At 54.4% G+C, this 12815-nt stretch overlaps 1 protein-coding gene across 1 annotated transcript; it reads right to left on the reverse strand.

Annotated features, from left to right (window-relative positions):
* Window positions 1-1474: 1474 nt before the first annotated feature.
* PODN (podocan) lies at window positions 1475-11200 on the reverse strand. Its single transcript, XM_049775174.1, has 9 exons — window positions 10887-11200; window positions 10017-10110; window positions 8685-8749; window positions 7084-7193; window positions 5942-6098; window positions 5634-5749; window positions 4225-4882; window positions 1816-1964; window positions 1475-1661 (listed from the first exon to the last, which is right to left on the reverse strand). Exons 1-9 carry the CDS (start codon window positions 11196-11198, stop codon window positions 1475-1477), a joined length of 1848 nt encoding a protein of 615 aa, XP_049631131.1. The 5' UTR covers window positions 11199-11200.
* Window positions 11201-12815: the final 1615 nt, after the last annotated feature.

Consider the following 12815-nt stretch of genomic DNA (forward strand, 5'->3'; position numbering starts at 1 on the left):
CTTGAAAACTCAATGCTATTTTGATAAATTTCTTCTGTTTTCCAAGATCTGCAGGCTTGGTGGCTGCTCTGGCTTGTGTTCCTTTATTGGGCTCAGCTGCTGCTTATCCTGGTGTGGATCGTCTTGTCAGGGCAGTACAGCCTGCACAGGGACAGGCTTGTGAGTGCAGACATGCAAGACATGTTTTTTTGGGCAGTCAGGGGACAAGATGAGCCTGGCCAGTGGCCAGAGCAAGAACAAGCCTAAGCTGTCATGGAAATACTCATGTCTATGATGAGGACACCCACGTCTCCTCAAACAACCAGGTCATTGGTGAAGTGGTAAAAGCTTTGCTTCTAGGAGCAGATGTGCCAAGGGTATTTCCAGGCCTTCTTCTTATCTCCTTGCCCTCAATCTCAGCCTTCCTGGTGACACAGAGATACCCCATACCCCACTCCAGGCAAGCCGGGAGCTTGGCAGTATTCTCTTGGATCTCAGTCTCTAGGGGAGTGGCATGAGTTCCCAAGAGTCCTGGGGGAGCAAACCTGAGAGCATGTAGACCTGATGGTCCGAGCAGGCCTCACAATACGCACACACAGACTCAGATGCCAGACGATTAATGCTTTATATTAGCTTTTCTGTGACAAGAAACATCAGCATCCACATTTTTATCACTTTTTTTCTTTTCTTAAAAAAAAAGAGTAAAAAAAAAAATACCCCTAGAAGTTCCTACAACTCTCCTCACAGGCCCAAAGAATAAAAAAGATGTCTTGTGGGTGCAGATACATGTTTCCTCCTCACTCCACCGGGTCCATTGCCTCCCCCACTCCTGCTCTGGACTCTGGCCACCCAGGAGCGTGCCCCGGCAATCTGCCTGGGTGGCCCATCACAGATGCACCAGGGTGAGGCGTGCAAGATCATCCGCCTAGGGACTGACCTAGTAGTAGAGTGGGATGGGAAACTGATGTCCTGAACAGGCAGGAGTCCTGCGCTCAAAGGGAGGGAAGGAACAAAAGCCAGCTTTTGTGAGTTGTGAGGGCCAACCCTGGGCCACAGAGCTTGGAGGTAACTTTGCAAGGGACAGAAAGAAACTGGTGAGGGTTTCTGCCAGCTTCCTGCTGGAACAAGAGGTGCTGGTGGCAACTGGCCACCCATGAAGGGCTCTGAGACCTGGCTGGTGTGCACACTGCCTGGGGGTGGGGGAAGCAGCACCCAAGCTATCCACACAGGCTCAGGACCCTTCCAGCCCTGTGGCTCAAAGGGACCAATGGCCGGGAGCCGTGGAGGGGTGGACGTGCAGTTGAATGGGCTAGTACTGAGGGTGTCTGCCAGGTCTAACAGTGAGAAACACTGCAGGAAGAAACACTGTGAGCTGACGAAGGGTCTCCTAGGAAGGGTGTCCAGCTGTCCATCCACCTGAGGAACACAGGGGAGAGTGAGGAGATGTGACCCCACAACCATGACCGGCCTTCCTGGGATCAGCCTCACCTGGTCACTATCGCACTTCCTCATCCTCATCCTCCTCATCCTCGTCTTTGTCCTCCTCCTCTGCTTCCTCCTCCTGTCGGCCTTGCTCCTTGGAAGCCCCAGGTTCAAAGTTGGCTTCGATGTCCAGGACCTGCAGATGCCTCAGCCTCCGGAAGGCGCTCTCCTCCACCGAGCCCACTGCTAGCTTGTTAAACCTGCATCCACCATGAAGTCAGGGTCAGGAGCCATGCTCAGCAACCTAGATCACCCTCCCCAATGGCCGAAGAAGTATAGCCCCTCCAGGAAGTCCCCTCTGGGAATATCCCCTCCAGGAATGTCCAGCAGGTGGGCAGCCCCAGAGCCTCCTACCTGAGAAAGACCCCCTTGAGGTTGGGCGTGGTCTGGAAGGCATCGGCAGGCACCGCGCTGATCTTATTGTTCTGTAGGTACAGGTACTGGAGCGACTCGGGGAGCCCAATGGGGATTTCTGTGAGCTGATTCCCTGCAATGTCCAGCAGCTGTGGGGTGGTCAGGAGGTCAGCCTGGGGAACTCTACCAGTCCCCAAAAATCTAACCATCACTCTGTGAGGTGCAGGGCTTAGCACTATTTAAGCGGTTGACCTAGAAGGACTAGCACCTAAGGTAATGCCTACTGATGTTCCCCTTGCTCCCCATGAATGCACAGCCAAGGATCTTTCCAGAATCCCAACCCCCATCTTCATACATTCAGACCCCAGAGGAGGCAAGAAGAAAGGGGCTCCCCTCTGTGGACCTGGAACCAGGAGTGAAGTTATAGAGACAATTCCAGTATACAGGACCCAAGGCCATTGGGCACCTCTCCAAGTGATGAAAAGATACCTGCAGTCTCCAGTATCAGAATGCCCCATTCCATCCCAACATACCCTTGTGGCTTTAGGTTCCATCCTTTACCCTACCCTGAACCCAGAACCAGGAAGTGGTGTCCATATTTCAGTGGAGTGCTGACCCCTGCATCTCCCTTCCACAGGCTTCCCTTGCTCCTTGCTCTGTCCCCAGCTCCCATATTCCTCCTAAGAGCACCAGGAGCTAAGGGTTGGAATCTGGGAGATATTGGTGCCCTCCTGGGATGAGCACAAGACAGGGCAATGTTGGCCAGTGAGATGGAGCTGTGTAGGGAGCCTCTGGCAGACAGGAAAGGGAGGGGAAGGAGCCCTGAAACTGCATGCAGAAAAGCTTCACAACAAAATTACTTCCCATGCCCCATTTCTGACTGGTCACCCAGGCCCTAGGGCCTCTAATGTCTCCCGTGGCCTCCAGAAGGAAGTAAGGTCTGACTTGGATCCTACTGACATGCTCCAGAAAGGGGGTGACCCTCTGGCATCTCATTCTGGACCTAGGTCTGAGGCAGGATGGGATCACTTTTGGGGCAGGCCAAAGAGGAGTGTCCAGCAGATGGGCCAGTGGGAGCAGAGCCCGGGTCTGAGATGCTGCTGAGAATGGGACCAGTCGGAAAGGCTGTGCTGAGGATTCTAGCCTGATTCTCAGGTCACTGGGGTCATGGAAGGTTCTGGATAGGAGTCCAAGGTGGCTTAGCTTTTCACTATACCCTGATTGCTTACATAGGAGCAAGGGTATGGACAGCTCCTCAGAAGCTGGGGCTAGACCAAAAATGAGAGTAGCTTGGTTTGACATGGGCAGTGAGGATGGATAAATCATTACTAAAAGAAAGTTTAGTTTTCTCCAGGTTCTGCAGTCAAAGGCCTGTGTAAAGAAGAGGTTGAGACAGAGATGTTGCCCTGTTAACATCAGGAATGGCAGCAGAGATAGCAGGTGTGGAGGACAGGGAGAGAGAAGAGTCCAGAGCCTGAGTCCTGAGAAACACTCAGGATGGATTGACTGGCATGAGTGACTCTCCGTGGCATCCCCTGGAGTCTGGCATGGGGCAGGACATCCCAGGTGGGAAAGAACTGAGGGTAGCTCCCACAGGCCAGAAGCCCCCTTAAGCCCACCCCAATGGCCTGCTTCCTGCGCCTGTCCCCTGTGCTTATCTTAGGCACCCAAATCCGGACAGCTCCCACAGTGCAGTGAGTACATGGACTCAAATACCTGCTCCGGCCAGAGCGTAGCAGCTGGACACAGCCAACACTGACAGTACTAACAGTGCGCAGAGGTGCTGGTGTGCAAGAATCTCCCCCCTCCCAGGAAAGGATATTGGAGCAGGGTCCTATGACATGGCAGGGGACAGCAGTGGCCAACCTCACCACGTGGCCACATTCTCTGATAAACTTCCCTTCTAGTGTCCACTGACTAGGAAGTTTCTTTTTTTTTTTTTTCGTTTGTTTGTTTTTGGTTTTTGGGTCACACCCGGCGGTGCTCAGGGGTTACTCCTGGCTGTCTGTTCAGAAATAGCTCCTGGCAGGCACGGGGGACCATATGGGACACCGGGATTCGAACCAACCGCCTTAGGTCCTGGATCGGCTGCTTGCAAGGCAAACACCGCTGTGCTATCTCTCCGGGCCCGACTAGGAAGTTTCTAACCCAATCCTCCTTTGGATAGACACCCCTGGGCCCCTCTCTGAGCAGCCACAGGGTCTCCCCACAGCATTCCTCAGACCTGGCCAGGGGGTATGGGGATGCCCTTAGCCTGGCCACACCTGCAGCGATCTCCCCTGTACCTGAAGGTGGGCCAACCTTGCCCTCTGCGCTGCCCAACTCCCCAGTGGGAATATCCCTTAGCCCAGAGCCCTCCTGCCCAACCCCAGCAGATGGTGCCTCCAAATCCAATCCCCTCTCCCTCACCTGCAGATGCTCCAGGTCAGCCCAGGCCCGGGTTCCAAGGGCGCGGTTACGCAGCCGGTTTCCAGTAAGGAAAAGCTCACGGAGCTGGGCCATGCCAGCCAGGGACCCCCTGGCCAAGGCGGCCAGCTCGTTGCGCTTAACCTTCAGCACATGCACGTTGCGGGGCAGCCCCGGAGGAAGCGTCTGCAGGCGGTTGCCAGACAGGTCCAGCGAGCGCAGCTGGCGCAGCTTGCGGAAGGCGTCGCGGTGCACCTGGGGGCTGGTGATGCGGTTGTAGCTGAGGTTGAGCTCCTCCAAGAAGTAGGTGGTGGCGAAGTCGTCGCGGCCGATGCCCGTGATCTGGTTGTGCAGCATCATGAGAGTGCGCACGCGGCGGGGCAGGCCGCTGGGCACGCGCTCCAGCGCATTGTTGTACAGGTGCACCGTGTGCAGCCGCTTCAGGCCCTGGAAAGCGAGTGGGTGGATGCCGGGAGCCTGAAGCTGGTTGCTATGGAGCAGCAGGTACTCCAGGTTGCGGATGGGCGTCAGCACATCGGCGTCCACGCTGCGGATGGCGTTCTTCTCCAGGTGTAGGAGTACCAGGCTGCGGGGCAGCCCCGCTGGCACCCGCGACAGGTTATTGCTGGAGAGGTCCAGGTACTCCAGGCTGGAGAGTTTCCTGGGGAGTCCAAGGAGCAGAGTGATAGTGAGCGAGAGACCACTGGGGCCCTTCTCTGCATTGTCCTTCTTCAGGATATGGCCAGGGCCTGTCCCTAACTCATTTCAGAGCTGGAGAGACTGCAATGGGCTGAGCACATGCTTTGCATGCAGGAGATCTAAAGTCTCTTAAATGAATCCCAAGCATTGGGCCAGGAATAGCTTCTGAGCACCCCAGAATAAAAATAGAGACAAAATTCATCTTGGAGCTAGATGAGCTAGATGGATAGACAATACAGTGGGTAGGGCACTAGCCTTGCACACAGTCGACCTGGATTTGATCATATGATTCCCCAAGCCTGCCAGGAGTGATTCCTGAGTGTAGAGCCAAGACTAACCCCTGAGCACAGCTGGGTGGTATGCTCCTTCAACCCCAAATTCATCTCAACTCTGCCATCTGCTGACTGGGGGAGCCTGGCACCCTCGCCTCCCATCTCTTCGAGACAGGACAGGTGGACGGGATCTGACCTGTATCTGACCCTCTGGGGGCTCTTAAGGACCAACTGGCCCCCCAAGGCCTGGCATAGCCTCATGCTGAAATTGACTGCTTCTCTTCTTTCATGAAGAAGGCCTGCATTCCCCCAGCACAAATTCAGTTCTACAGACTGTCCTCAGCCATGACCATACCTAACATTTGTCTTTGGGCCCCGAATGCCCCCAGAGGCATAGCCTGGCTCTCCTGGGGAAGAAGGAGGCGGTCAGGCCCAGCTCACCAGAAAGTCTCATTGTCCAGGCCCTCGTCGGTCAGGTAGTTGTTCTGCAGGTAGAGCTCACGCAGGCTGCTCAGCTCACTGAAGGCACCTGGTGGAATCTTCTCCAGCTTGTTGTTCTGTGGAGAAGGGAGAAGGGGCTGTGAGGGCAGCCCAGGGGCCAAGACAGAGCTATGGGCGAGGAGCTGGGGACCAGGCCTCCTGCATGGGATGAGTGTGGGGTGACAGTGGGTGCCCAGACTCCTGCCTGTTTCTCCTCCAGGCCCCAGCCTCATCCCTCAACCTGTTCTCTCCCAGGTCCCATCCCACACCTTGAGGTGCAGCTTGTAGAGGGCAGGTGGCAGGTGCTTGGGTACATGGCGCAGGAAGTTGCTGGACAGGATGAGGATCTCCACGTTGCCCGAGCCATTGAACATGTTGTCAGGCAGCCCAGCATCTGCCAGCTTGTTGTTGTGCAGGTACACAGACCTGGGGAAAGTGTGCAGGTCTTTCACTGTGTCACTCTGCCTCAGTGCTTCTTCTCTGGGCAGCCTCCAAGCCTGCTCAGGTCAATCCTGGGGCCCCACATCCACCCAAAACACTGGGGAGGAGTAAAAGACCCCCTGACCTCACTTTACCTTGCACCCTCTATTCAACTAAGGGCTCCCAGAAGTTGCCCTCTAACTCTTCAAGGCCCTTCTAGGCCTTTCCTAACCACTGCAGGCCACAGTCCTGGCCTCTATACCTCACAGCAGTGCAGACAAGTGAGTTTGTACAAAGTAGCTGCCCTGTATCCTGAACAACAAGAAAACGTTCCCTTTCACCAAGAATGCGCCCTGCAGCTGGACCATTCTGTGGCCAAGAACACACTCTGCAGCTGGGCTGTCCTGCAGCTCTGTCTCTCCTGTGGCCTTTGTCCCCGGCACCCTGAGGACAGCTCCTGGCTCCAGAGGGGAAGCCTCACTCAGCACCCACTGGGAGAGCCTGCATTGCCCCACTGTTCTAGACCCTGAAACTGGCAGTGGATATGACCTGGACTGCCCCACAGAGCTAAGGTGCTCCTGGGAGAGTAGCCCAGCATAACCAAATGAACGTGGCGGCTCCTTCCTGCTGGGGTTCATGAGCCTGGGCACCTATGTAATGGGGCAAAGGCAGGGGAAAGAGGGGACACGAGGAAGCAGAACCAAGGTGGCCACACTCACCTTCTGCTAAAGTGAGGTCAGGCCCCAAGCACCCCTGCTTTCCACTATAACTGCAATTGGCTCTGCCAGTTGGAAGGTGCCCCCTCTCCCCTGGGGCACTCACTCCTTCCACCCAATTCTTGCCCCCTAGACTCTCCTTCTTCTGGGCATCTCCCCCTTCACCCCACAACATGGGGTCCTGCAGGTTCCCCCCACCCATACCTCATGGAGGGGCCCCCAACTTCATCCCTTCTCATTCCCCACCTGAGTCTAGGATCCCCCTGACCTCTGACCTCAGATTTGGCTTCTGCCCAAAGGTGAGCCCGTAGATTTTCGTGAGATAGTTGGCAGCAAAGTCCACACTGACAAGGGTGTTGGGCAGGATTCGGGGTGCCAGGGTCAGCTGGAGAGGAAAGGGTTGTCATAGAGGAGTGGGGAGGAGCGTGATCCTGCTGCTCACCTGGCCCAGCGAGTCATTCATCTCTCTCCCATTGTCCAAACACATAAGGGCCCTCTGAACCCCATGGCTGCTCTGGTCTGCAGAGCCCCACCAGCTGCATCCTCTGTGGACCCCCATCACTCCTCCATAGCAGCCATATGTCCACAGGAGGCCCCTCCACTTCGGCAGAGCTCTGTCTTGGCACAAAAGACAGGCAGGAATGTGGCTGGGATCTGCCAAGCCCCCTGCCGAGAAGAGCAGCAGAGGGGGGCCAGCGCTGAGGCCCAAAGCCCGAGGGGGGAACAGAACCTTTTTTTTAAATACTTCCATTGGGTTTTGAGTTTAACTTAGATCCAGGACAGGGCTGGAGTGGACAGCACTGGGCCAGAATAACACAGTGATAGGGCATTTGCCTAGTACTCGGCCAATCCCAGGACGGACCTGGGTTCAATCTCCGGCATCCCGTATGGCCCCTGAAGCCTGCCAGGAGTGATTTCTGAGTGCAGAGCCAGGAGTAACCCCTGAGTGCCACTCAATTATGAGTGTGGCCCATAATTAAAAAAAAAAAAAAAGGGAAGAAAAAGAAATGGATCCAGGACAGTTAACTCTCCTTTGGCTTAACAAGCATCATCACCTGTTGTTTTACACTGGAGAGTGAGGAGGGGAAACCTTGGCCAGCAGCACGAGCCACAACTCCCAGCAGGCAATACTGCAAATCCCCACTCATCTGTGCCCACTGGTGATCCCAATGCAGGACCCAAAGTAGAAACTATGTGATTTATTGGGGCACACTTAAAGGTGCTCAGGGGCTACTCCAGCAATGCTCCAAGAACCATATTGTGCTAGGTTGAGCCTGGGCTTTGTGCACACAGACTGTGATTTAGCCCTCTAAGTATCTCTCTGGATGACAATAAGAGCTTCAGAGGCCAAACTGCCTGATCAGAGGGGGGCAGCTGGGTGCCACATGGTGACCAGTGTGTAGGTTGTGGGTCTGGGAGGATGGGGGGACATACAGTACTCTGCTGGGAACTTGGGGCTCCATAAGTCAGGGAGAGGGTATTCATAGCTCCAGGAAGAGATAGGACACCTCAATGCTCAGACAGGAAGGGGGCAGAGGGCTGGAGGTGCCCCCTGGAGGTGCCCACTAGGTAAGAATGGTACCTTTTCTCTTCCCTCTTCCATGTGTCCCCTGGGTTCCTAACGTCCCACCCACAACTTCACTGTCTCACTCAGATGCTGTCTCCTCCAAGAAGCTCTCCAAGGATCCTTCCCCAGGAGGAATGATCTTTGCTCCTCTCCTCCTCTGGGGCTCTGTCTGTCAACTGACACTCTAGACTGACTCGAAGGCCTGAGTCCACCCTCCCAGGCCATGTCTGAGAATCAGTGAGGCCCCAGACTTCCACCCAAAGCAGGACTGGTCTAAGCCCCTAGTCTTATCTGCAGACTCATCCCTACCTTGTTGTTTGCCAGGTACAGGTAATTGAGGTTGTTCAGGTGTTCGAACGCCTCCTCCGGGAGCCCTTCAAAGGACAGGATCAGTCAGAGCCATGAATGGAGAACATATGACAGGGAACATGCTAGCAGGACCCCCTGACCCCACTGTATCCATTATTTGATCTACTGCCTCTGGTGTCCTTCTCCAGCCTGTGCAGCCTCAGACACTGCTTCCAGGCTTGGGGCCTCAAAGCTACTAAGCATGGAAAGTTACAGAGACGTGAGCATCCCTCCCAGAAAGCCTGTGCGTCCTGCAGGAGGGCCAAGGAGCTGGAGAAAAAGGCCAGAGTGGACATAACCACTGGACTGGGAGATCACCATGCTCAGGCACCCCTGGAACCCAGAGAGAATCAGCAGTTGAGCTCACACTTTGTTGGGGAGACCCTTGTAGGTGGATCCCCAGCACCACCAAACTACACACACTCAAATACACAGCCATGTGCATATGCACACACACACACCCCAGTTCTAGATTGAATTGTGGTGGTGGCTCCATTGCATAAATCAAGTAAAAGCACATCAAAAAGTGCCTTTGCATGGGTAAGCCTTATGGCATACAAATGGTAATTTGTGGGAAGCAGAAAGAAATTCACCCACATACTGATGATGAACTCTAAGTGGCAGATTACTGATGGGTTCTGTTTTCTCCTTTCCTGCTATTCCAAATTTTCTGTTCTAATTGTAAATTTTATTTTTTGGGTTTTTGGGCCACACTAGGTAACACTCAGGGGTTACTCCTGGCTAGGAGCTCAGGAATCACTCCTGGCTCGGGGGACCATATAGGACTCCAGGGATTGAACCCAGGTCTGTCTTGGGTCAGCCGCATGCAAGGCAAATGCCCTACCATTGTGTTATCAGCCCAACTCCTATAAATATTTTTTTTGTTTTTTAGGGTCACACCTGGCAGTGCTCAGGGGTTACTCCTGGCTCTATGCTCAGAAATCACTCCTGCAGGCTTGGGAGACCATATGGGATGCTGGGATTCGAACCACTGTTCTTCTTCATCCAAGGCAAACACCTTACTTCCTTGCTATCTTTCCTCCCCCCCCCCCGTAAATTATTTTTATTGTCAGGAAAAATTACTTTCAAAGATGAGGATTCAGTTCTGTGACCACCTACAGCCTCAACTATCCTGACCTCCAAGTCTCACACTCAGAGGTTCTCCTATGTTTCCAGCTCCTGCTGTTATCCTGGATTCTGCAGCCCCTATCCTGGATGTCCCTCACCTGGACTGACCCCCCCCTCAGCTGCCCCCCATGTCTGTCCCATCATTGCCCCCCATGCTGCCCTCACCTCTGGATGTCAGGCGGTTGTTCTGGAGGTTGAGGGTCTCTAGCTGGTGCAGCCGGGATAGGTCCTCTGGGTAGATCTTCTCCAGTTGGTTGTTCTGAGAAGGATGATGTGCAGAGGAGGCTCACAGAGGTCCCCAGACTCCTGCCTGGCTCAGTCCAGGAACAAGACCCTCTCCAGGGCACCCTTCTAGAATCCTCCTGCTAGAAGCCACACCACACCTAAAAACTCTCCCACATTGGCTCCTATGAGTTCCCACCTGGGGACATGGGTCTGCAGCAGATTCTATACATAAGGGATTCCTTTTCTTGGCCCTAAGGGCCCTTTCTCCTTGTGCAGGTACTACCCTCTCCAGTAGCCTTTCTGGGTTGGTTGGGAGACTCTGGGCCCCTGCACAGATCTTCCTTTTTCTGTCTCTCTTTCTGTATCTCTCTGTCTCTGTCTCTCTTATTCTCCATCTCTATCCCCGTCTGTCTCTTTGTCTTTGTCTCTCTGTTTCTTTGTCTCTCCGTCTGTTTGTCTCTCTGTCGGTCTCTGTCTATCTCTCTCTCAGGCCCACAGTTGGAGGCTGCAGAAAGAGCTGAGCAGGAACCGTGTTGGATGGCCACAGGCCTGTAGCCACCTTCACCAGGCCTGAATCTGAAGGGAAGTGACAGCCTCCCACTCCCCATAGCTGATGCATCACTTGGGATGACCTGGACACATCAGCATCCCCACCTGGAACGCTGTGTCCTCCTCTCCAGGTGCCAGAATCCAGCCTGTGCTTGGGGGGAGCGGGAAGTGGGGGAGTCTCCCAGGTCCATGTGCCCTTAGGTTTCTAGTTCCTCGTGCTATCCTGCTGCCCACTCGCAGGCCTGGCCTGGCGGTGTTTACCTGCAGGGACAGGTGGTTGGTGCGCTGGGGCAGGTCTGCTGGGAACTCGCGCAGGTCGATGCCGCCACAGTCCACAACGCCCTCCTGTGAGCAAGTGCACTCTCGAGGACAGTCTGTCTCTGGTGGGCCGGCCACAGGCTCCTCAGGACTCAGCACAAGCACCGGCTCCTCCTCCAGGAACTCATTCTCCTCGGGGCTCAGCTCAGGGCTGCTGCTCCGGCCGTTCCCCAGGGCCCTGGCTGCCAGCGCCCATGCCAGCTGCAGCTGTGGCGGCAAGAGCAGCAGCAGCAGCAGTGCCCTGCTTGGGGCCATGGTGCCTGTGGGGACCAGGGCCATCAGGGGCAGCCGGCCGGGGTAAGGTTAGGGCCCTTGGAGTCACAGAGGTTCCCACGCTCCAGGTCTACTGCCCCATTGCCTACCAGCACTGTAGCCAGAGGGATGGAGGGGAAGGAAGGCTGCATCCTAAAGCATGCCCATCAACTGGCGTGAGCCATAATTGTTTGGATCTTCATGCACACAGATCCTGCTGCCTGGAAACTCGCCCCCTCCCCAATTTGTCCTCTCAGAATGATCTATGGCTGATCCTTTAGGAAGACTAATGACTAGAGAAGGTGTGAAGCTTTGTTGAGCTTCCCAGGTCTGTCCTGTGCTGGATCCTGCATATGATAGAGCCTAGAGGGTGTCCTCAGGCCATGAGGAAGAGGTTGGGGTCCTGGCCCCCCTGGCCTTCTCGACCCCCTGGTGTCCCTGTACCCTGTTTGACTGATCCAGAGACCCACTTAGGAATAGCTGTGTGGTCTATCGAGCCCAAACAGGTCTACAGACTCCCATGACATAGACACACACACACCAGTGGGCATCTACTTCACCTTCTGGCGGCACTGACCTGGCCAAACCTCTTACAATATTCATAAGGCATAGCTGAGACCCTGTGAGGAAAACAGGCCCTTGAACCTCTGAGTGAAGAGGGCTGGTAGCTCAGACCACATCCCATACACGAATCCATACACATGAGAACATATATGGTTGTACCAGCACATGTACACCCAGGAGGCCAAGAGAAGGGTCTGCACTGCTCACTGCTCAGACCACATCTTGCACTCACATGCAAGATGTACATGCACATACATGGACACAACCATGCATCACGTGTACACACAATATAAGGCACATACCTACACATCCTAAACATGCATTCACACAAGCACAATAACCTATACATATACTCACATATAAATAAATACATACATATATGTGTAATACAACACAATACGCCATACACACCCATACATATATGTATGTAGATGCACCAACATATGTTAGACATGCATTGCCCATACACACATTCACATAATACATGTATTATGCCTGTACATACATGTATGGATACACAGCCACATTTACGTACACACCTGCTGCGCTCATAAGCACACATGCCTAGACAGCCAGAAGGGGCCGCCCTGCTCATCTCTCAGGCTCTACTCTTGCTGCACCAGCTGCTCTTTCTCCCTCAGCTTCCCTTTCTTTCTTCAGACATGTAAATGGCATCTGAACAAACATTTGTGCCCCATTCACACTACCACCTGAACAGAAGTGTCAGGATCACCACTTTAGATGAGGGAGCTGCCTAGAAGGACTGGCCCAGGGACTGCCAGTGTATGGGGAGGGCTTTATCCACCTGTTCTCCAGCCAGGCTGACAACACAGAGTGCTGGATGGGAAGCGGGGTCTTCCCCTCAAGGAGGTGACCACCTACAGAGACTGCAGTTCATCTCCCAGGGGCAGCTGTTAACATGGACTGTAGGACACAGGCAGGGAGGGCTCCACATGGCAAAGCACATGCCTGGTTCCATCCCTGGCACCACATGGTCTCCTAAGCAGTGTTTGACCCCCAAAGCTATAAAGAAACTATACAGTATACAGAGGTTTC

This window comes from Suncus etruscus, chromosome 6 (genome assembly GCF_024139225.1).
Source record: "Suncus etruscus isolate mSunEtr1 chromosome 6, mSunEtr1.pri.cur, whole genome shotgun sequence".
In the NCBI taxonomy this organism is placed as follows: Eukaryota; Metazoa; Chordata; class Mammalia; order Eulipotyphla; family Soricidae; genus Suncus; species Suncus etruscus.